At 40.6% G+C, this 23,492-nt stretch overlaps 2 protein-coding genes and 1 long non-coding RNA gene across 3 annotated transcripts in view; 2 read left to right on the top strand and 1 right to left on the bottom strand.

Moving 5' to 3' along the window:
• Positions 1 to 8,659, top strand: part of GLB1 (galactosidase beta 1) — a 50,976-nt gene extending 42,317 nt beyond the window's left edge. Inside the window, exon 16 of the mRNA XM_074841037.1 lies at positions 3,349 to 8,659. Coding sequence (XP_074697138.1) covers positions 3,349 to 3,609 — 261 coding nt within the window. The 3' untranslated portion in view covers positions 3,610 to 8,659. The remainder of the gene's footprint in view (positions 1 to 3,348) is intronic.
• Positions 8,660 to 13,148: 4,489 nt separating this feature from the next.
• LOC141930371 (uncharacterized) lies at positions 13,149 to 16,794 on the top strand. Its single transcript, XR_012625281.1, has 2 exons — positions 13,149 to 15,424; positions 15,984 to 16,794. It is a non-coding gene; the product is annotated as an uncharacterized LOC141930371 (long non-coding RNA).
• A 2,322-nt stretch (positions 16,795 to 19,116) lies between these two features.
• Positions 19,117 to 23,015, bottom strand: LOC141930363 (C-C chemokine receptor type 4-like). Its single transcript, XM_074841072.1, has 2 exons — positions 22,856 to 23,015; positions 19,117 to 21,681 (listed from the first exon to the last, which is right to left on the bottom strand). The coding sequence occupies exon 2, from the start codon at positions 21,663 to 21,665 to the stop codon at positions 20,589 to 20,591; it is 1,077 nt and encodes a 358-aa protein (XP_074697173.1). The 5' UTR covers positions 21,666 to 21,681; positions 22,856 to 23,015; the 3' UTR covers positions 19,117 to 20,588.
• Positions 23,016 to 23,492: the final 477 nt, after the last annotated feature.

The following is a 23,492-nucleotide window of genomic DNA, read 5'->3' as shown; positions in this document are numbered from 1 at the left end:
TCGAAAGATACATGGTATTGGTCTAGAGAGGAGAGCATCACAAAAAACCCAAACCCCTTTGTTTTTCAACAGTGAGAAAGATGAACTGTCAGGCTGTTTAGAAATGCTGCATTTCTTTGTGGGTTTTTTGTCTTGAGATGTGGAGCAGAAACAGCTTTTTGGAGGGAGACAGTGAATATATGTCTTGAGATAAAACAGTTTTTTATTCTGGAAAAAGTGAGATGTCACAGGACACTTTCCTGATTATATTAATGGATTAAAAGTAACTAAGAACATATTTACAGTGCTGTGTGAGGAACTGTGGATCCTGTAACAAAGCATAGAGAGTGTTGGACATGACTGCTGGTGCTGTACCCATAGATACTGGTCCAGTGAATGGAAGATGTTACTACTTGTCTCCCGGAGGTTACCTGTAACTGGACTGAATGGATCAGAGAGCACTGCCACGAGAAGTTTGTGGGCAGATGTCCATTAATGGGAACTTCTCATAGGGCTGGAGCATAGCTAGAGCTGCAGAGTGTGTTTTTTCACAGTGCCATGTTTGAAACAGCCAGCATGCAGAATGGGTAAGGACCAGCTCAACCAGTTGGTGGGAGGCACAGAGAGCATAATGTATGCACTGAAGTGCCACTCATCTTGGAGGCCTAAACATTTAAGTCCAGGCTTCAGGGAAGTGCCTGTGATAGTGTTAGGGAACAAAATTATTCCTTTCCGAAACAATTAATTTACTGCTATTAAAATAGTGTAGGAGGAGTTGCTGGTGATCTATCTACAGTATTGTAGTGGTTAAAGCACTTCCCAATATGCAGAAGACTGATTCATTGTAAGCACTTAGTGTTTCTGGCACTGAACTTGGATGAGGAAGCCTGACTTAGTCCCTGTTCCTGTATATGTGCACATCTTACACAATCACCAAATAAAATCCAAAAATAGCTCTTTGCACAGGAACTGGAATCTGAGACTTTTACAGTAAATTCTGTGAACCCATGAAAACATGTAGTTCTGATGATGGTCCTGCCTTTGCATATTAAGATAAGGAATATGGCTTGCTGGACAGCCTGGAAGGAAGGGTGCAGCATTAACAGTCATGACCTGTGTTGTAGCTTGCTTGCCTTCAGTGGTTTTTAAACCCTTAACCATTAATAGAACCTCCACCCTCACTTGAGGAAGCATGATGCCCTTCAGCATGCATGCACCTGGTTATATGGTTAGATTTGTCAGACTTTTTTTCTTCAACAGAAAAGAGGATTTGGAGTTAGGACTGTTCTTGATTTCTGTGGAATCATGAGCTGTAGTTGCTGACACTGTCACAGGAAGTCTTGTTACTGCAGATAGAAATCCCCCTCTCCTTTATTTTGTCTAGGGCATATTTATTGGTAGTGTGTATAGTGTCATGATTTGCTGGTTTAGGGCATACAGATTCCTGACCGTGCAGTCTTTAGAAGCTGGACCGTTAATAAGGACGGTTTGGAACTGAGATATTAACTTCATAGCTTTACTGGAAAAATGAGTTACAACAAGTGACTAAGATCAGAAACAGAGACCTGTCTGATTGTATCTCCTGCATTAGAACACTAATGCGGTTGATTCCTACAGTAAACTCCTACTTCCCACAGGGTTACGGTCACTCTCTATAGTAGGTAGGCTACTGTCGAGTGCGTACACCCACTAATTCATCTTGGGTGTGGGGAGATTGCATTAATGCCATATTTTCTGCTAAAACTGCTACAGAAGCAAAGTAGTGAGCTTGAATAAATAGCTCTTTTCTTGCCTTTTAATACAGCAAAAACAAGCCACAAAGCAAGATAAAGTTGATTAAAAAAAAAAAAGGAAAAAAAAAGTTTTGAGGTCAAAGTTTATTAACACCTTGGCAGAGCTGTGCAAGATAGGATCTTGTACCACGGAAGTGGATACAGAGCTGAAATAACTCACCTGCATTTGCAAATGTACCAACTCCTTATAAAATTTCTTTTGTGAGTTTCATAAAATTTGTTTTCATAAGTTCTTGAAAAAGAAAACACAAGGAAAACACCCCCAAACCAGCTTGAACAGCAATACTCACTGTATTACAATTGTGCTTCTTAAGTCCTTTAAAGTATTATTCTGATTTCAACTGTCCCAGACAATTTTAGAAATTACTATGTGCAGTAAAAGTCCTTACTTTCCACTGATTCAGACTATTTTATTATTTTTATCAGTGTACATCAATACCATGAGTCAGTTTGGTTTTCCTCTATATTTTGGTTACCAAAGGTCAAAGCAAGAAGGAAAACACAGATGCAGTTATCTATTCCCATCACTTTTCTTGTCCACTGAACTCTTGTCTGACATATGGTAAAAGGACACTTAGGAGGAGTAAAAGCAGATTATTTGTCCAAATCAGCTGTATATCCTCCCTTCTGTCTTGCTTAATAATCCAAGATTCAGCTCAGCTTAGTAGGAGTCTGTTTGCAGTTTTACTAAACGTTCTGCAGCTCACCAATTTATAGACTTTTGGAAAAATCCACATTTGTGTCACTTCAGCGTGTCGATTTTGTGGTGTATAAATAACTTCTTTTTTCTTTTTCCCCTTGCCCAATTTTGTTTTATCTTTTGAACTTAATGTATTTATAATGTTAGAACAGTATTTTGAACTAGGGTTTCTGGCCACCTCCATGATAAAAAGTTTAAAGAGTTTGTATGCCAAGTTAACTACAATTTCATTGACGTTAAATTAATGCTAGCAGACCCTCAAAGATTTTAATGGTTGTAGGTAACTACAACAAAATACGGTACTCTCGTGCAGTGTGATTTCACAAGTTCTTTTGTTGACTAAGCTATCATAAGTATAATAGACATCTGCATTTCTTATGTCTAGACAAGCTGTATCTTTTTCATGAAATCATGCAACAGGAAGGGACTACCGAGATAGTATAGTCTTACAGTTGTGCAGAGATCCACAACAGAATTAAGATCTGCTTTTTTCTTTTGTGAGTTCTTTCTCCTTTTAACATTCAGCTTCAAGCAAATACAATTTTCAGGTTTGTTTTGGTCTTAAACTTGGTGCAAAATTCAGTGCCAGGAACCTGCAATTCTGTTTTTCTAAGCATTGTCATATTTGAAATTACTGCAATATTTGACCACTTTCTTTTTAAATATTAATGTTGACTTTAACTCATCAGGGAATTTAGGTTCTTTTGACTGTCATTAGCATTTTCTTGAACAGATTTTCTATCCTTGTGTTCTGTCAAACTGAAAGATGGAGGAAATTCAGTTACTATGTGAAGAGCGTTATGCTTAAAGCTATTTTGTCATTTGATCTCTGTCAAATTAATAAAATTTAATTATTTTTTCTTTCTTTCTTAACAGGGGCAGATTTGGATCAATGGCTTTAATCTTGGTCGCTACTGGCCGGCCCGTGGTCCTCAGTTGACTCTTTTTGTTCCAGGGAATATACTCGTTTCATCAGTGCCAAACAATATAACAGTGTTGGAGCTGGAGCATTCTCCTTGCAGCACCCAGGCGTGCGAGATAGAGTTTGTAGACAAACCTAATATCAATGCAACCACACAGTATGAAAATTATGCCCCCCAACTCTTTGTTAGAGACATATGGCTGAACCATCTATAACGATTTGAGTATTTCCTTATTTCCCCTGCACTTTGTTTCCCTTTCCCTCAAACCATACTTTAATTTTTAAAGACTCAAGTGTTAATCAGTAAGTTGTTTAGCTGAGGCAACTTTTTAAACTCTGGGACCTCTTTTTTTTTTTTTTAAATATATTTGTCAGAGTTAAATACTGAAATTCTCTTAAAAAAAATAAAAGCTGTAGCTTTAGAATTTGCCTTGGACTGTGAAATTGAACTCAACTGGAAGGTGATGTTTACATCAGTCTGGTAAAAATGTAGTCCTTGTAGGCTGCTTACATTACAGAAACCCTCTTACACTTTCATTTTTTTACCATGTTTTGCAACTGGAGAGGAGCCTGCAAAAGAGTTGCACAGTCTTGCTAGCTTGCTCATTTTACTCATGTGGACTGGTAGGTCAGAGCTGCCAATAGACTAGACACTTTCGTCTGACTGTATCACCTGGTTAGTGTCAGTGGCATTTTAGTCTGAATGGACTCACTGCCAATGTTGAGTGGACCTAATTTTTTTTTTCATCTCCGTGCAAGTGACCTTGGAAAATTTTCCATTGGTTTCTTACGGGAGCAGTGAGAAGAGCTGTGGAAGAGAGCACTCAAATGCAAGCTGGTCCAAACAGCAGTAACGTGGAGAGGGACCTTGTAGTCTGCATCTGTCCCGTCTTGAAAAGCGAATTTACTGCTTCCCTTCTGCTATCTCTGAAGACTTTAAGTAAATTGATAAGTACAAGGACAAAGGTAAAATTTAGGCTGTTTTGGTTGGGCCATAGGCTCTGATTAGCCTGTCTGCAGAATGTAGTCTTAAAATGAGCCATTTTTCCTTTAATGGATCCTTTTTGGTTTTGTGGTTTTGGTTTTTTTTAAAGGACCTAGAGTACCTGGTTTTCATAGGCCAGCACCTTGGAAGTGGAAGACTTTAATTTAAAGAACTTTAATTCTTTTTTAGTCATTAATTCACATCTTCTGTTTTGTTCCAGTAAACTGATGATCTTTGTAAGTGCCTGATACTTGCAAAGATGCACAATCTCTGTCAGTAAAGCTGACTTTCAACAGCAGACAGAATCTTCTTTTGATTCTTATGGTTTTCATGTCAATCATGCAAACTCCTTGGTGAGATTTAAACAGCAAAAGATTAAGGTGTTGGAATCAAGTATTTTCATAATCTGTGGTTTCTTCCTTTGATTTTTGTCTGACACTATTAAAATGGTTCTTTAAAGATTAAATCTTTCCTGTGTGTGTTTGAGAAGGAAAAAGGAGAGGAGGAAGAGTTATGAGCAGTTACAGTATTAAGGGAGAAATGAGGCTGTAAAGTCTTTATGAATACGGAGTTATTCTTGTTGGTGTCTCATCTGTTTACAATGTTATGAAGATGTGTGCAAAGTAAAGCAAACCAAATTAGCTGTCATGGGCTGTATGGACCCCGGAGGTGCCACCCTTTTCTGAGATGGCCAGTGTAAAAATCTGACTCTTTCTTCTCAGCTGACGAGGACTGATACTGTCACCAGAGGAGAGTGTGAAAAGGAGCATCACTCGCTTAAGTGTCTACATCTCTGCTATGTGTTTGACGTATTTGGGCTTTCAAACCAGACACGTGCAGTTCATCTGGGCCAGAGAGGTTCAACTCTTAAATTCTCACCTCAAGTGCAAAGTCTAATGGCTAGAGGCTGTGTGTTCAGTACCAGACATGCTTCATTATTGGAACAAAATGGTCTGCTCTGACCCCAGATTTTATTTTTGTTGGCATCATCCATATGCAGACCCCAGAAAATGCTCTGCAAGAAGTTTATTGTGAAGTATTAATTACCTCAGAGAGGCCTTGAAAAGAAGGAATGGAACAAAATTAGTTTCATACCAGTTGTGGGGTTTGTGGCTTGGAGTGTGCAGAATGACAGTACTATTTATATTTTTACAACAGCTCAGTTCTTTAACAGCCAGGAGTATTTTTATTTTTCTGGCAGTTAGTGTTGTGAGGGGAGTGGAACCCCTGGCTCTCAGTCTAACTTCATTTCCTTTTACATTTTACTTGTGAAAATGTAGTGTAATCCATGAGACTTCACTTTTTGCCATAACTGTGTAATATTACAAGCATCAGGGCTTTGCATCAAGGATTACAAATATGTATCTGGTTAGATATAAGAATAACAAGAACAACATGGAAAAAATGGGCTTAAAGCTTTTGAAGTAGCGCTCTAGATAGCTTCATTAACACACCTGTCTATTTACTGCTTTCAATGAAGTGATCTCTTGCCTACAGTAAGGAACTGAAAGTTGGGGCCCTGATTCCTATTCCTGGTTTGCCTATGTGAAAACACTGCTAGAGGTGGCCAAGTGGTGCAGTATGTATTTGAGTATGCAGAAGGGAGGCCTCTGTGACAAGAGGCCTTCAGAGTACAGCACTACCAAGAAGAACCTGTTGCCACTTGCTGCTGCTTTACCCAAGGATGCACCTGTGGGTGCTGTGGCAGGGTGTTCTGCCCTGCCCATGCCACACACCGGGTCACTGTGCCCGCATCACTGCTGCTACTACATGGCAGGGACTTACCCTAGGTTTCCTAGCCTTGCAGTCCTCCTGGGACTGAGTATGTGATACAAAATGGGACAGCTTGGCATTTACTCCTTTGTAGTCTCGAGCAGGTTAGTTATTTTAACCTATCCTCAAATGTAGTTCTGCAGCTGTGTCCGGGGGTGGAAATGAAATCAGAATGAAACCTTCTGATTGAGGACAAATTCACAGGAGAAGAGGGACTGTGGGGAGATAGCTGTCTCACCTTGACCCAATGGTGAAGGTACTGGTGGGTCTAGTTTCAATTTGGTTTTGAAGGGCATGGTGTGAAAACATTACCAGAACCCTGGCAGATATCTGTGGTGTGGCTTGTGATCTGTTCCAGATGCTGAAGCTCAGTGGGGTGGTCTGTCTTGTGGAGCCTGCTGACTTCTGAAGGCATGGCAAGAAGGAATGTTCCTAATGTTAAAATTGTGGCTCCTCAAATCCTGCTGCCTGTCCTTGGGAATTTGCAAGCACGTTGCTGACACAGCAGCTGAATAATGGGCACAGTATTCTGATTTTGGTGGACCAGTGCAAACCTGGTATTTAGTCAAAATCAGTCTGTAAGAAGCGGAGATTTTACACTGGTCCCATCTGGAAGGTAAGTGTGATCTTTGCAATTCTGTAGGGGAGTGCTGTTTGAAATCTGCCTGTAAAGTGTGCTGTAGGGGTCAATTTAGCACAGATTTTTTTCCAGTCCTGGAGTGGGGTTTGTAAGCTTAGACTGTAATCCTGCCTATGCATGAAGGAAGGCCTTTAAATGGGATTACTTGGGATGAATGAGCAAGTAGGTGAACATGAACTGGTAGACAGTGTACACTATATGGTTGAATTCTCTTTCTTAACCTATGCATGGAACTACCCTTTCCCTTATATTCATAATGTATCTTCCTTAAATCTTGATCAAAATTTCATAATCCCCAAATCACAGGGTTGAGACTTGACCTTGTCCATACCCCTTTAGACTCCATGCCCTTCGTAATTCCCCTGTCTCCAGGCTCTCCCATCTCTTTGGGGGCTTCACAGTGCCTATGGTTTTCTTCTGCATTTTTTTGCTGAAATTCTCATATATTTGCACAGTTTGAATGTTTGGAGGAGTCTAAGTCTAGAAATAAACCTCTTGACTGGATAGCAAACACTATCCACCTGACAAATACATGTCAGGTGTTCAGAAATGGCAATTACAGAAGAAGAATCCAGTGTCTAACAGTGTGCTCTGAAGGAGGTGGTACTGCATTGTCCAGGCTGAGAAGGCGACCTGTTAACAAAACCCTAAGTTTGGACTGTGAGGGGAAGGAATCTACTCCCTTTGAGTGGACTTGGTCACTCTGATATAATCGGATGGCTGACTAGGCTACTGCAGTCCTCTTGTATTCTCATTTTGGATATATTGAAATCACTGGGGACAACCGCATCTCTGTGTAAAATGAATATTCTGACACTTTTCCTAGGAGGCTGTTCCTGGAAATCCATCCATATTTGAGCAAATAGCTCGCAGTGCTTACAGATCCTAACCTGAGCCTCTGACAGAAGCTTGGTTATTTACTGGTCGTTGTCTCTGTATCAGCAGGAAACTACTTGAGAATGTTTTTCTGTTACTTGCCTTTGCAATCATGCATCTTCTTCCCGTTTTTGCTTGCAAATGCTCTAACGTAACTTCCCAAAGGAGCTGCTGTTTGATGTGCAGTCCCCACATTTTCTCTTTAATCTGTTCTTTTATGTATCATTTTCCAGATGGCAGACACCATTTTAACAGATAATACAAGATAAAAGGTTTGTGAGATGGTCTAGCCCTGTGCTGCTCTACCCTAAGCCAATGTCATCTGTATCTAAAGTATTCCCAGTGCGTTTAACCTGTTCTTCAAAATTTCTTGTGATGGGGACTCCAGGCTTCCCTAGGCAAGCTATTCTAGAGTTTACTGTTAGGAAAGTTGTCAACCGCTAACTGAAGTTAAACTGAACTGCTAACATATGTAAGCCAATTATCACTTTGTCCACAGCTGACGCAAAGTATATCTTTGTGCTCTGAGACTGTTTTGTGCCCTGTCTGTTATCATCTTACCTCACTGATAGACTGGATTTACAGACATTTTAAGAGGTGCAGAGCAACATAGAGAAGACTCAGCAAGGATTTGAAAGGGTGACCAGGTCTTGAATGACCTGATCCAGGTGTTGCAGCAGCTTTTTTTTTTTTTTTTTTTTTTTTTTTTGAAAGAGATGACTGAGTTGCAAAAAGCTGTCTTGCAGGCCAAGACTTAAAAGCGTGGTAGCCAGACTCAAGGTCCTGGCTGGAAGATCGTGTGACAAAAGGAACTGGAAGCTACAGAAGAATGGGGTCTGCTTTAATGGTTCTTCAATGAGAAGGCAAAACCAGGCAGGAAGAGATGATCTTGGGACTTTATGCAAAGGACTGAATAGGAAAATGTTGGAAAAAGATGCCACAAGGATCTTTGTCATGCTTTTGCTGAATAAAGTGTGTATGTTTAAAAATCTCTTTTCAGAAGATATTTTCTGTTGCTCGCTATGTTATCAAAGATGTGAGTAGTGAACCAGAGTCCCCAGGTTTGGGGGAAGTCTTGAAAGTGTATGTTACCTACAGGAGGTTTCAGAGAACCAGTGCTTGTTTGAGGCCCTTGGTAATGCAATCCCCTTTCAGTAGGCTATATGGGCTTTGTGGCCAAGGAATTGGGAATGTATTTAAGAATTCCTGTTTTGGGCTTTAGCACATACACCTGTCCTTCAGGAGCCAAGTATATATAGGACTCCAGGGTCGTAGGAAGGTCCCACTTTTAATTCTGTAGTGTTGTAATGGGAAGCACAGTCTTACTCATGAAACTCCCCAGTGCACATTCACAGCAGACTCCCTGCAAGCATCATGATAAGATTGCTATCTTGCACTTTGGTGATGTACTTGCAACTGCTTGACCGTAATTTAGCCTTTTTAAAATTTTTTGGTAGACATGGGGCGGGGGAAAAAAAGACTCCCTAATGGAACTGGAAGTTGAGTTTGAAACTCCAATAGAAGGGGCCTTTGTTAAGTACAGCGGATTTGTTGAACACTGGTGCAAATCCAGTATGGTTTGAAAGGATTTTTCTGTTAAGTTTCCTTATTCGTTGTAAGTGTATGCACTATTTTCTTTAAATTTGGTGCTTCTGTAGGGCTCATGCTTTTATGCTAATATTAACTGAGAATTTTCAGTGTTGTCTGTGGTTGTGGGCCAGAATCTCACAAATCCGAGCACAGTGTGGGGAAATGCCTAACAATTGAGGGTTATCCCTCTAATGCTACAGCTAAGAAATTATTATTCTCTGTTCCTGTTTCATTCTTCCTTAAGTCTTGCTGCTTCTTCCTCTCATACTAGGGAAGTCTTATGTGTTGAGAAACTAAAAAAATTTCCTTTCTCTGTCTCTGATTGTCTGAAGTGGAGTTGATCTCCACCCCTTCCACCTGTCAGTCATTAGTTTGCAAGCAGGATGAAGATGCTTTTGCTTCCAGCTTGCTTATGCCTTTCTCCTTTCTTTCAAATCACATTCAGAGGTTCCTTTTCGCAAGTCCCACAAATTTTGGTCAGCTGCACAGAGTGAACACTTTTTATGGATCTTTAGTCTAAATTTAGCCAGAAATCTCCCCTGGTTGAGGGCTTCTGCAATAGCACTCCCCAAACCACTTGCCTTGGGAGGTGAATGGCTGTGTGTTGTGTGTGGTGGGTGCAGAATCTGGATGTGTTCCTGCGCTACCGGCGAAGGGGCCTTCTGAAGCATAGGTAGAATTGTTGAGGAGAAGGAGGAAAAGAAATGGATAACTTACTCTTAACCTTCCTCATGCCCTGTCTGTTGCTGAGCTTTAGGCTGTAACCTTTCTCCTGTTTATTGAAAATGTTAGTTGCTGTTTTCACAGCAGGCACATGTGGGATAAGAAAGAAGCTGCACAGAAGGAAAGTTTGCACTCCCTTCTTGCCACCTCCATGTTAGATTTTTATTTCCGGATATTTAAACACCCCACTGTACCAGGAAGGCTTCCCAGACTTTAGGCTCTGAGAGATGGATCTGGATCCTTCACACACTCTACACACTTTATTTCAAGCTTTCTGACTTTTTTTCCCCCTCAGTTTTAGGATGTGGTTTGTATTATTCATGAATAGTTAGATCCGGTGCACGGAAGAACCTGAGAACCTACTACTGAACTCATGAGGGGTTAGCATGATTTCCTGCAAAATTTTGTCAAAGCTGTGACCTGCTACTGTGCATTCCTATGTTGATCTTTTGGTCCTTTGATCCAGAGCAGACTTCAAAAGCTGAAGTTAAAACAATGTGAGTTTTTTGGACTACAGCCAAACATAGACACTTGCAGATGTGAGTTTATTTAAAGCACTGAGTCCACCTAGCTTGAGTTGAAATAGAAGAAAATTGCTGCTGGTTGGTATCTTCTGTAGCAGGTCTTTTTTTACTTTTTCAAGTCTAACCTCTCAGGGCTGTTTGGTTTGACTTAAAGGCTTCAGAGGTGTTGAAGAAAACCTAGAGCTTCTACAGATCATTTCTAATTTCAACTGCCTGATGCTAAGACAGTTGATGTTTCAGTATTAGCCAAATTTTGAACTCCTCTTAATGTCCTTTATTGGAAAAAAGGGGACACACCACACACGCCCACCACCCCAAAATTAAGCTTGTTCACCCATCCTAGGAAATAGAGAACTTGGACAAAAGGTGCCAGTAATTCAGATGCAAGAGTAGAAGGTAGCTATGCTGAAATTGCCCAAAAGGCTTTTTTTTTTTCAATTCTGAAAAAAACACACTGTGTGAAGATACTGAAATGAGATTACAGTAGTAGCATACTTGACTTGCATGAAGTTTGTTTCTTCTGTTCCTGTAGGTACAGTACAAAGTGCTGAAACAGGGGATGTTTAAGCACTATGGAGATACAAGCGAACAAGGATATTTACTGTTACAAAACATGATCTGGGTGAGAAGCCTAGTGAAGACAGAGGGAAAAGCATAATAATGAGTCAGGTAAATAGTGGGTTGTTTGTTGTGGTTTTTTTTTTAATTTATTTTTTTCTTTTTTCAAGCCCGAGCAGGTTGGCAGTGGAGTGGTGGAAGAAAATAATTTCCCTTTTGGTGCCTCCAGCCGCCACCAGCCAGCTACAGGCTGTGGCCTTCCATCTCACTGAACTGGCAACAGTGAATGACGCTGAGATCTGTAGTTTTCAGGTTTTTCATAGTTACAAGGGGAAAATTTTACATGATAGAAGGGGGGTGAACTGAGGTGAAGATTCAGCTCCCCTGGCTGGATGTGCAGCGCGGGGAAAATACATCCAAATACTAACAAAAAATCAGCATAACTGCAAGGTTGTGCATACCCAGAGCTCTGCTGGTACTTGCTCCAGTTGCTTATCACTGTCTTGCCTTCCATTTTATCCTTGCAATTTGAGGCAGAAACCATACTTTTTCTGACAGTCCTTGATACGCATCACGTGTTTTCAGTTGTTCACAAAATAATAAGGCTAGATGATGGCTGGTTCAGTTTCACTGTGGTTTCTGGTGAGCAAGTACCTTCTTCAGAAATAAAAACGTGCTGTTGTACTTGTCCTGCAAGGTGGGTGAAAGAACATTCAGGGATTCCCACAGTTTCTTCTCTCTCTGTGTAATGAGTTTGTCAAGGGTCTGTCCCATTGGCGCAGCACACAAGAGTGCTTTCTTCTCTGAGGCTGAGGGCTTCAAAAATACATGGAGCTCAGCTCATATTATTTGTTGTCCTTGGTTTCTTTTTCTTATTTAATAAACGTGTATTTTTGCGTATAAGAATAATGGTACTGGGTTTGACTAAGGTCTGTCTAGCCCTGCATCTTCTCTTGAAGGTAAGCATATCTGATCATCTTTCTGAGTTTCAGCACCTGAAACTTTCAGGTGAAGTCTTCTGTTTTCTTACTAAGTTGAGCTGGAATTTCAGTGCTTTTAAACTCTTTTCAGTAGAAGAGACTGAGCTAAGACTGCTGATTCAGCTGCTCTCTTGCCATGACTTGTTTTGCAAAATAACCCCCCTGAACTCTAAAGCTCACGCTCCGTGATGCAAACTGGGGTACAGCAATTGAGATTGGTGTACAGCTTTTTCAACATCTTTGGTCTGTGTTCCATAGTGTAGTTTGATTTTGGGGGATTACTAACTTATTGTCAGGCTTTATGCCTTTTGCTGTGAAGATTTGATAGTTTGACTTGGAAAGAATGTTGCTGTTCTTATGAAGTACTTAGTTTTTTCCTGCTACCTGTTTTAGTATGTTCATGCAAATTGGTGAAACCCCCTGCTCGATTAAAAATGTCAAAATGTGTAGCAAATTGGACAAGCAAGTCTAAAAGGGGTAGGGGTATTGTCTGCAAACCTTCATGATTCAGGACAACAATCACCCATTGACTGAGAAATGTTGGGAAGAAATTGCTCAAAACCAAAGGCTGTTTTTAGAATAACGCATTATGAAGTTGTTTGCGTCTTCTGTGGAAAGAGATGAAACTCTTTGGGCTATGAGTAAAAGAGTGTGCACGGTTCTTGATGTCTTGAGATAAGGCAATAAATCTAGCAATGAATAAACAGATTTTTGTCTCTATGATAATAAATACTTAGTTTCATTGTAGTACTTTCCATCTGCAAAATGCTTTGTTTTACAAAGGAGGGCAGAGTCTTGATTCCTGTGTAGTAGATGCAAGATGCTTTTTTTTTTTTTTTTTTTTTTTGGGCCTATCGACTCTGGTCGATAGGTAGTGCTGGACAGTACAGACAGTGGAAGCCATCTGGTAAGCTGCAGGTACTAAAACATGGTTTTTTTTCTGAACAGGACCATTGTCTGCACAAACATGACTGGAGCCAGTTGTGTTCTGCCCCCGTGCACCGCGGTCTGTCTGCGTGGGACACTGCCTTTGCTGTCACAAAGGAGAAATGTCCTTTCATTCAAAGGGCACGTCTGGCTGGTGAGTGTGTACAAGGTCTCACGTACCAGGTCTTCAGCCGCTGCACTTGTCGGTGTACACTCATCTAGCTTGTGCTGTTCACCGACCATGAAGACCTGGCTTTTGCTGTGAAGGATCTCACAGATGTTGTTTATTTTAAACTGTGTTTTGTTTTGCTTTTGCCAAAGCAGTAACTTTGTGGGATCTTGTGGCCTCAGGTCTAGAAAACATGGCAGATTTTTTTAGATGTCACTAAAATGAACATTGATACTAGCTCCCTATTTGCTCTGTTGTTAGGCAGTATCAGCTTTTCCACAGCTATTTCTGTACAAGTAGTTGACATTTTCTAGAGCTTTTACATTTTTCTAGGAACCTGGAAGCCTAGACATACTCAGTGGTTTATGTTGGCATGACTGTGCATGAGTTGGGCTTGTGACCTCCTGAAAATCCAGGCCACATTCAGTCATATCATATTATGACTGAGGTCTTTATTATGAATTACCTTACAGAGAAGATAGGTTATTTTTTCTTCTTATGACACAATTAGTACTTGCCCTGCATCTGTACAAACCCGTTCTTGGAATTAAAAAAAAAAAAAATCACACAAAGAAAAATTCTGCAGAATCTTGGGTATCTAGTGCTGACCTTGCTTTCTCAGTCTCTGACACAAATTGTTAAATAATAATCACTTAAGAGTTGACCTTTCATAAATGATAATTTGATGTTTGATCATTTACATTTTATTCACATAGTCCCGTTTTGATAGAGTCTATAAAACACTAGGTTTTTTTACACTACAGAAGCAACAAAAGTTCATTTGCTAAGCAAATTCTCATGAACAAAGTCAGATTTAAAAAAAAAAAAAAAAGCACCAAAAAATTCCTTTTCTGTCTGGTAGTCTTCTACAGTAACATTCATCACCTTGCTGAAATTTTCCTTCTAATGCTACCTTTTTTCTAAATTCTGGCACATTTCCTATGGGTATGTGGAATAAGCTACTGGTTGAGCAATGTGGTGGATTTATTGTATTAAGGTTGTTAACAAAAAATAGTGTGTTAGGTAAGACAAATCCATGAGTTCTTTCTACAATTTTTGGTTACATGATGACTTTTGCAATAATTTCCCCCATCAGAATCAAATTTCAGTAAGAATTCAGAGGTGAAATAATGAAATATTTTATTTCAATAATGTTGAAAAATAGGCTGTGCTTAGTCTAAAATAGTTTTAATCTGAAGCTGAAACAAAATGCAAACTAGGGTTGGATTAAAAGGTGTTGATCATTAGCCAGTGCAGCTGCTGCCAAAAATATGTTCTTTCCAGTGTTCAGACTTTCATGAAACTGCCTTTTCAAATGCAAAATGTTCTGCCAGTGTAGTGTGTAGTCACAAGATGGGCATCCTACTTGTGTGACTGCTGTGTGCAGAGAACGTGAGCTTCAGCTGGTGAGGAAATGAATGGATTTACTCCATGTGACTGTGGGAGAGGAGGTTACGGCATACATACTTGTGCAAAAAGCCAGAGCAGGAGCAGATGGGAGCCAGCCTCCCCATGGGAGATTTTGGGAGTTCCTTAATATTTCTGAGGAAAGGAAGTGAGTACTGATCTGCATTATGCAAGGATGGGTTGGTGAAGCAGAACCAAGGAGAAAACAGCCTAAATCCAAACTCCCTTTTTCTTTCCTTTTGTAAACTATTCAGCTCCTTCTCTGTAGCATTGCAGGTTTTTGTGTGACACCTTGTGCTATGGGTTTCGCTCTTCTAAAAGCATAAACAAGATTTTTGTTAGGAAGAGCAGACCCATGCTCTGCAGCTTCTCAGCACTGTTTGTCTGCAGGGCCTGCAGACAACATCATTGTTCCTTGCAATCATCCAGCTGTATTTTCTTTTCGTTCCTTGTTCTTATGAATGAGCAACAAGGGCATAAGCAACAGGAAAAAACATCCTTCTCTTTGTTTTCTATGTGTTTTTTATACCTTTTGTACCTACTTTTGTAGTGGAAAAGGCAAGTCACTCTGTCTGCGGTCATGGCCTTACTTGTGGTCAAATTTCAGTTTACCAGTTATGAGCAAGTACAGAGATCCGTTGTGGTCTTTCTTCACTGTGATAAGATAATTTTGTGTTACTACTGGCAGGTACTGCTCTCTCTATTTGTGTGTGATGGTGACAGGTTAAAAGTCAGGGATGGACCCTCTCTTCAGTCTACCTGCTCAAACCACAATACTTCTATGGAGATATTTTAAGGAGTGCAAAGTCCCTGTGCAAAAGAGACAAGGACACTTTTCATTCAGGAATGTCCGCCCATTGTTCCAGACACTGTTCAAGGTACGAAAGTCTTTTCCTGAACTTGGCTGCTTGGGGCTTCTCGGAAAATGCTGATCAAATGCCACTGGCCTCTTTTGAGCAGAAGAGTGGATCTGGTAATGCCAATCTTCATTCAGTCTTTGTTGTCTTACAGGCTGCTAACAGCACTGAGAGTACCTTTTATGAGGGTTTCATATCTGTGGAAACAGATCAGGTTATTGCAGATCGGATTCTTTGTTACTTGCTATAGTTGTTAAAAGCAAAAGCAAGGAAATAAACATATTTTTGGAATTTAAAAAAATTCTTAGTGCCTTAGTAGCTTTTATTTTGCAACCGCTGAAATCTCAAAAAGCTTTCAGTGTGCAGTTACTGAGCTACATATACTGAATGAATGCTGTTACGCTTTTGCAACAAGAAATGAAAACCCAGAGAAATGTCAATCCTTCCAAGATGACTTGAAATAATAATAAAAAAAAAAAGCACAAAAACTAAAGCGGTATGATGCATTGATCAATCCTGTATTTGGGCTGCATTTACACAGGGATTAATTTTTTTTTTTCTTTTGGTCACCTGCAAACAGGAATCTTTGCTTTCTGGTGTTTTAAGACGGACAACACCCTGTGTGCCAGCAAAGAACATCTTTTATTGGATGATGGCGTTAGTTGGTCATGTTTGTCCACTTACCTCCAGATACCCTTCACATTAACCTGTGGCCCTCTTCACAGAACTGGGATCCCGACGGGGACTTTCCTGGATGGGCCATCTCAGATTTGGATACCGGAAAGGGCACAGTGTGGGTGGCTCTTACCTGGAGTTCCCCCAGGCTGAAATGTGAATCCTCCCTAAAGAGAGCTGGGAAGGCCCTGAGATTCTGTCAAAAATGTGCATTGTGCTCATAATGTCTGAGCTCTTGCTCTGTGCCTCAGTTCCCCTAGCTATAAGACAGCACCTTCTTCAAAATAAGGTCAAGTGGCCAGTGATGCAGAAGAGAAGACATAAATTACTCTTCTCCAGTACAGCCATGATATGCATGCTACCATTTCTGCGAGTTCAAAGGAGGGTCAGAAATAAATTAAGATAAAAGCCTAAGTGTGGCCTGTGAGCAGTCTTCTTTTGAGGTGAGCATGTGAAGGACCTGTGGAGGAATATGCTCTGCCAAGGGAAGGAACAGCAGCATTGGTCAGTCATGCCAGTGCTCCATGAAGGAGCTGGTAGAGGACTTGGATTTTGCTGGTCTGGAACAGACAAAGTGCTTTTCCACTTTTGAGCCTCATTTCTGAGAAGTGTCTTTGATTCAATGACTGTCCCATAAGATGGAATTTTGTCGATTTTTCTGATGGATGTTGCTGCCGAATGTCTGTGAAAAAGAAAATAATCCTGGAAGCATCTAACTTGCTGTCTCCTCATTGATAGTGCCTGCTCCACGAGGAGTGGTTTCTTCATGACTGCCAGTGGCACCTGCATACATCATTGCCATGTTACAGTAAGATGATTGTAGGTACAACCAGCACTACATCACCTTTAAATGGTCTTATCAGTTACGCAAATGCTAGAAATCTCACCACAGTTATATTCATGATTCATTTCCAGTCTCCTACTTAAAAGCTTCTTTCGTGCCTGGAGTAGCGAAGTCCTGTTGAGCTCTCTGTAGGCATTGCCTTAAGTACCATTTTAATGATTGTTTTGATTGACATTACTAAATGGCCCTTGATTTCTAACTGAAATCAAGTCAAATGGAGATATTTGCATGAGAGGTGGGAGTTGATGAGGTTGGTCTCTGGCTGTGTTGAGAGAGATGTTGGATAAAACTGGAAACCATTAAGAGCTGCTGGAGGAAAATGTGTTGAGTGTAGATCCCTGCTGGCAGCTTTAGACTGGAAGCATCCTGGTAACAGAGGAGCACTGTAGTGCCTGTTGAATTGTACTCTCTTTCAGGCCACGTGTGCAGAGCTGGTGCTGGGACAGTGGCAAGCAATAATAGTATAGGAAGGAGAATAGCAGTTCCTCAGTGGCTCTCAGACTGAGAGGAGTAGATTGGGAGGAGGCTGCTGACCATGATGCTGCTTCTGCACAACTGAAAGGAATGAAGCTCTCTTCCAGGGTAAAAGATAAGTGTATAATTCATCTTTATGTTTAGGGAGTGACTGTGGTGGCCCAAGTGCTGTATGAAAACAAACCAACCAACTTTTTTTTACCTTTTCACCGTTATTTGTATTTAATATAATTAAGCTGATTTTCCCCTCATCTGTCTTTCTGTGGAGGCTTAGCGCAACTGAAGAGAGAACATAGGCTGGTCTTCCGAGGAACCCTGATGTAAAAATGTGGGTTTAAGAATGAGTCAGCTTTGCTTCACTCAAATGTCTATATATTTTCTTTCATGGTTCAGTAGGTCTGTACATACCATCATTCATTGCTTGGAAACTCTTGTTCAGCTAAAATGACACCTTTTGGTCAACTGACATTTTGAAAATCCCTGCTTTATTTTTGTCTGTATTAATACTATTGTCTTGTCCTTTCTCATCAGCAGATTTCAAAGCCCTCTCTCAAAAGAGGAATGGCATTATCCACTGTAGCTCAGTGCATGGGGGAGGAGGGTTTGTTCTCAGAGACAGAGGAGGAAGCCACCCGGGTTTGATGAGCTCTGGTCCCAAGACCTGGATTCCTGAGCCCATCACTTAAAGGTGAGCTCCCCCTTGCACCTAATTCAGCAAACCTGCTCAGAGCACAGCTTTCAGCTTGATTGCTCATCCAGCACATACATTGAGTAGCTGTGAGTATTACTGGGAGGACTGGAAGAGGTTATTTGGGCAGAGAAACAAGGACAACGTTCTCCTGGGGGGAGCTCTGGCTGTACCAGGCACCCTCTGCACCAAAGGCACATGTGCACAGGCTGTGGGGCACAAAGCTGAGCAGCAGTGTGAAGCACCTCTGAGTTTTGTGTGGAAAAGGGGCTTTACACTAGCTCCATTTGTGGCAATGTTGCACAGCCACTGGGTGCGGCCCGTTAATTCCACACATGAGCAGATTTGGTGTCCTCCCCCACCACAGGGTGTGTGCCCAGAGCCAGACCAGCTTGTGAGCTGCTGGCCGTCTTGGTGCCGTTCCCAACACCGCTCTTAGCACTGGACCTCTCTTGTCTCTAGAGAGCCTCTCTTGTCTAAGAGCCTAAGGCTTGCTTTTTGCTTGTTGACCATCATTTTTGCGAGGCCAGCACAGGCAGCCCTTCCCTTGGTCTGGAAAGCAAGGTTTCTCAAAAGGACCCCTTTATTCTTACTGTCTAGAGGGATCACAGAGTAGGACCAAGAAGAAGTAACTGCGGTGTGCTGTCTGGCTTCCAGGTTAGTCTGTGCACTTGACTGATGAATAGCTCAGCAGTTCACGGTGACTGTGCCATCAGTATCACATCTGTGAGGACAATGTGCCGTGCTGGCTTGGGAGTGACATGTTGTTTGGTTCAGTGACATCTGTGAGACTTTGAAGCACCTGACGCTTGCAATTTGTCTTCCTTTTCCCTTTCAAAATAGGTAATGGATGGCTTAACCACCACCCCTTGCAGCAGTTTTTCCCAGTTGATTTGCTCAGTGTCTTGTAAGGTTTTGAGTAGTAAGAATTTTGTCTTTTTCTTGGGAAGGAAGACACTTTCTTACTGCAAGTAATATCTTCCACAGCTATTCTCGTCTGCATTAATGCAGATCCTTGCTTGTCAGCCTCAGCAAACTGCTAATGGTAATGCATTCCCAAAATTTATTATGATAGATATACGTGTGCATGAGTATTTAAGTGCGCTGCTTTTTATTTTCAGTCCTGTATCATGAGAGAGGTCACATACATTTCTTATTTAGGGTGATGAGAATAATGGCGCTACAATATTCTTATATTTCTTCTTCAGCCCTTTCCTGATGCATTTTAATGTCTTGTCTGTTCTTTGCAGCCATGCATGAATGCTGAGAAAGCACTCTGTAATTGACACCCTAAGAAAAATAAAAGTATTCCTGCTGAACGGTTGTCGTCCAGAAACATCTTCCAATACGTATTTTTCAACTCTTACTTTGTCTGCTACCACATTACCGATTTTTGCCTCTTTTTTAAATTGTTTTTGTGCCAAAATCTAAACATTGCTGTGTGAGTTTCCTTCCTGTTCCAGATCTCTGATTAACATCATGTAGATCTGTGAGTGGCTACTGGGGCATCAACTTTTCGCATTTTGCTGTTACCAAATGCTAGGATTCTTCGTGTGGTTTCTAAGTTATGACAGACTGTTTCTACACAATCTCTGTTTTTACTTTCTTTTATTTTGCCAGATACATCTCCAGTGAATGAAAATTGAGTCTTGAGGTTAAGTACTTTTGGAACAAAGAACATTCACTTTAAAAGATATCCTTTTAACCAAGATGCTTCATATTTATTCCCACATGCTGGAAAATTAGTTTTTAAAAACACTTTTATTCAAAAATATTTTAAGCATTTTCTATGCTAATTAAAATACAGAATTGCTATCCTGAATTACAGTGATAAAGTAATTCAGAATGCTTATATATACACCTACACAGAGGAACATGTGGCAATTTAGATACCTAAGAGAAAACATATCTATAACACAAGGTGATGCATTTGCTTTGCGTCTTTATGTACATAAAGAACATATTTTGTGTCCTTTTTCTTAATAACAGAGGGTGTATCCTCTCCCTGAGATGAAACACTTAACAGTAACAGGCACTGTTAATAGCGTGCTAAGAGTCAGAGCGAACAAGTCCTACACAGATCAACTGTAGAATTAAAAAAATATGGTAATAACCATCCTTCTTGAATAAATGAATATGTTTTCCAAATGCACGTGTTGATGACAAGCAGCTGTCTCTCCTCTGCCCCTCCATGCAGGCCAACCTCTGTCTTGATGGTGGTGAAAAAGAAGCAGCACCGCACAGTGCTTTGCAGAGATCTGCTGTTACATCTGAGCAGTGATTTGTAGTCAGAGGAGATAAAACTCGCATGTCCATTTCCCACGTTTCACATCTAGGACACCTTCTGTCATAATATTCAGAAACTCTAGAGTCAGAAATCAAAGCTGAAGTAATTATCCGGCACTAGCTTATTGTTAAATGTATGTGCATTTGCTTAGCTTTTCAAAGTTCCTGCTTTTGTCAGTTTAACTTGCTGGTGAGTTCAGTGGCTGGTCTGAAACACGTTACAGACCGTCTTGATCCCCCGTAGATTGTGTGTGGAATGAATTGGTAGATTCACTGTGGTAAGTGATGTGAACTCCACACCACTTGCAAATATCTCCAGGTAACTGCCAGTTCTTAAAAAGCATCTTCAGATACTTCTTAAATTTTTCCCCCATGAAGAAGTAGATGACTGGATTGAGGCAACAGTGTAAAAGGCCGAGGATCTCTGTTACCTGGAAAGCATAGTCCAGATTCCTGCTCACTTGACAGTCTCTAATGACTCCCGTAATTTCCAGCAGTTGTAAGAAAATAACAATGTTGTAAGGGGTCCAAAAGAAGAAAAACACGATCATGACAGCAAAGATCATCCTCACAGCCTTATTTTTTTTCTCATTTCTACAGTGAACTAATGTTTTGATGATCATGGAGTAGCAAAATGTCATAACAATAAAAGGGATTAGGAGCCCTAAAATGTTGATTTCCAAAGTGGAAAAAAGTTTCCATGTTGTGAAATTGCCTGGATATCTCAGCTTGCAGGTAGTATAATTATGTTCGTTAAAAGATTCTCTGAATACAAGTTCTGGAACTGAGGCTGAAAGAGCTACTAGCCATACAACAAGGCTAGTAATCAAGCCATGGAAGGCAGTCCTTGCTTTCAAGGAAAACACTGCACGAACAATTGCCAGGTATCTGTCTATGCTCATAAGCATAATAAAAAATATCCCACTGTAAAACCCAACCAAGTAGATCCATGAAATGATTTTACACAAGGGAGTTCCAAAAACCCATTGGTCTATCGTGAAATAAGACCAGAAGGGCAAGGATAAAACAAAGAGCAAATCTGAGATGGCGAGGTTTAGCAGGTACACATCAGTCATGCTCTTCAGCCTCTTGTATTTGAGGAGGACCACAATGACCAGAGTGTTTCCCATGAGCCCAACCAGGAATACTAGGGTATACAGAACAGGTAGGAAGGAGGCTGCAAACCTCCTGACGCTTTCCTTACTGCATGGTTTTGGAGCATCGTTATAATTATCGTAATACTCATATAGGGTTGAGATTTCAGCTTCAGAGGACTCTGTACTTGAAGAACTCATGTTTTTTCTCCAGTTCCTGAGAAGGAAAGAATATAAAAATGTCAGTGACTTTCAGCATGTGAAGACCATGTGGTTACTCCACAAGCCTGAATTGCTAGCAGTGAGTGACTGACACTTCTCATTACAGGTTCTCCAACACTATTTAAGCATTGTGGGACGCACACTTGCAAAATGTACTGTCCCTAACATGCATGTGCGTAGTCCTGGCAAAACTGTGCAACTTGGATGTCAAGCACACAGAACACTGGTCAAATGGCAGAGAGGAAAGCAAATAGGAATGAAAGATATGGACCACAGATATCATCAGACAGAGATAAATCCTGTGCAGAATAAAGTAAAAAGCAAAGCCACTATTCGTAGCAGTTCAGGATTTCACCCACCTTTCCAACCAGGCAAACATCACCATAAGAAAACACCTTCTAATGAAATTACACTTACTGAAAGCTGACATGAGTTTTCAGTAAGAGCTGTCTTCAGTGGCTAAATGAATAACAGGAATTTGTCATTTTCATCTGTATGTTCTTTTCTAATAGGCAGAGACAGAGTTTTAAGTGATGTTACTTCAAGGTAAGTAACTTGGACACGACCCAAATATATTGCCGATGTATTACTGCGTGTGTTATTCGCATCACAGCTTGTCATTTTTTTTTTAGCCTAACATACCAGAATTTTTATAAGCCTGAATTATGTCTTTCCATTTTGTCTTTATTTTTACGAATGGAAAGGAGAAGTGAGTATCATTGCCTTATTTGTCTTTGCATTGTATGTTGCTGCTACATAACAACAAACATTGACTATCATTAACCTGACCCCTCCTGTGTGTCGTCCCAGGCCTGACACCTCTCCAGCCTACGGCTGTGTTCTGTTATACACAGAGAGGAATTTAATCTGAATTACAAGTCACGGGAACAAAACTGTTGGATGCCAATGGTCTAGAGATGACAGCTTTGCGACAACTGTACCTAGACATACCTGAATCTAATCTAGGTTAGCATAATATACCTAAATATTTAAAACTGAAAACATGCTTACAGAACACACATATAGCCCCTTCTGATGCAGGAGTTATTAAAACTATTTAAAATTCCTGAAGCAGCAACAAAAGGTAAATGAAAAAGCATTACAGTCACACCCGTGATGAGCATACATGATACACAACTGTTTCAGCAACTGCATTTTGTTATTTTTACCTTTTCTTCTCCTTTTCTCAGATGATGTGAAGAAGCTTCTTTGCTTTAAGGGTGCAGAATCACTTGCTTCTCACCAGGTAGCTCTGTCAGGGAGGTGCTGCCTACACAGTGATATCCAGCAGCTGCAAAAAGCAGACATCACTAGGTAGCTGTGTCTCTTAACGGAAACTTCGTACTTCCTTATAGATTGTATCACAAGTGCTTCTCTTCTCAACCAGAAATGGTCCCTTAAACTCAGAAATAATATTAAACACATCTTATAATGTGTAAGGAAACACAGAGTTTCCACTGAGAGCCTGATTGCTGAATTAAAGCAGCTTTATCTTATCCAATAATCATTAAAATAGATGTCACTAAGCAGCTCTCATTCAACTGAAACCTTGTTCTTTCTTACGGGTTGTAAAATGCATCTCAATCTCAGAAAAAATTAATCAAAGGATCATCTTTAGTGAGTGGAGAGGAGGAAGGCATTTGGTGAGTGTGTGGGAGGTGTGTTTCTAGTCCCTCTCTGCCAGATAACTAATTTTGCAAGTTACGCTATGTAATTGTAGAAGAAAAGATCTGTATAGGTTTAGCGTAGGGAAGGCTCCTTTTATTCTTTGTTTGATCTTCCTAACTGCTGCTTATCTTGCTAAGA

The sequence above is a fragment of the Strix aluco genome, chromosome 1, assembly GCF_031877795.1.
Source record: "Strix aluco isolate bStrAlu1 chromosome 1, bStrAlu1.hap1, whole genome shotgun sequence".
Taxonomy (NCBI): Eukaryota; Metazoa; Chordata; class Aves; order Strigiformes; family Strigidae; genus Strix; species Strix aluco.
The sequence above is the reverse complement of the archived record's forward strand: the minus strand, read 5'-3'. Positions and strand labels throughout refer to the sequence as shown.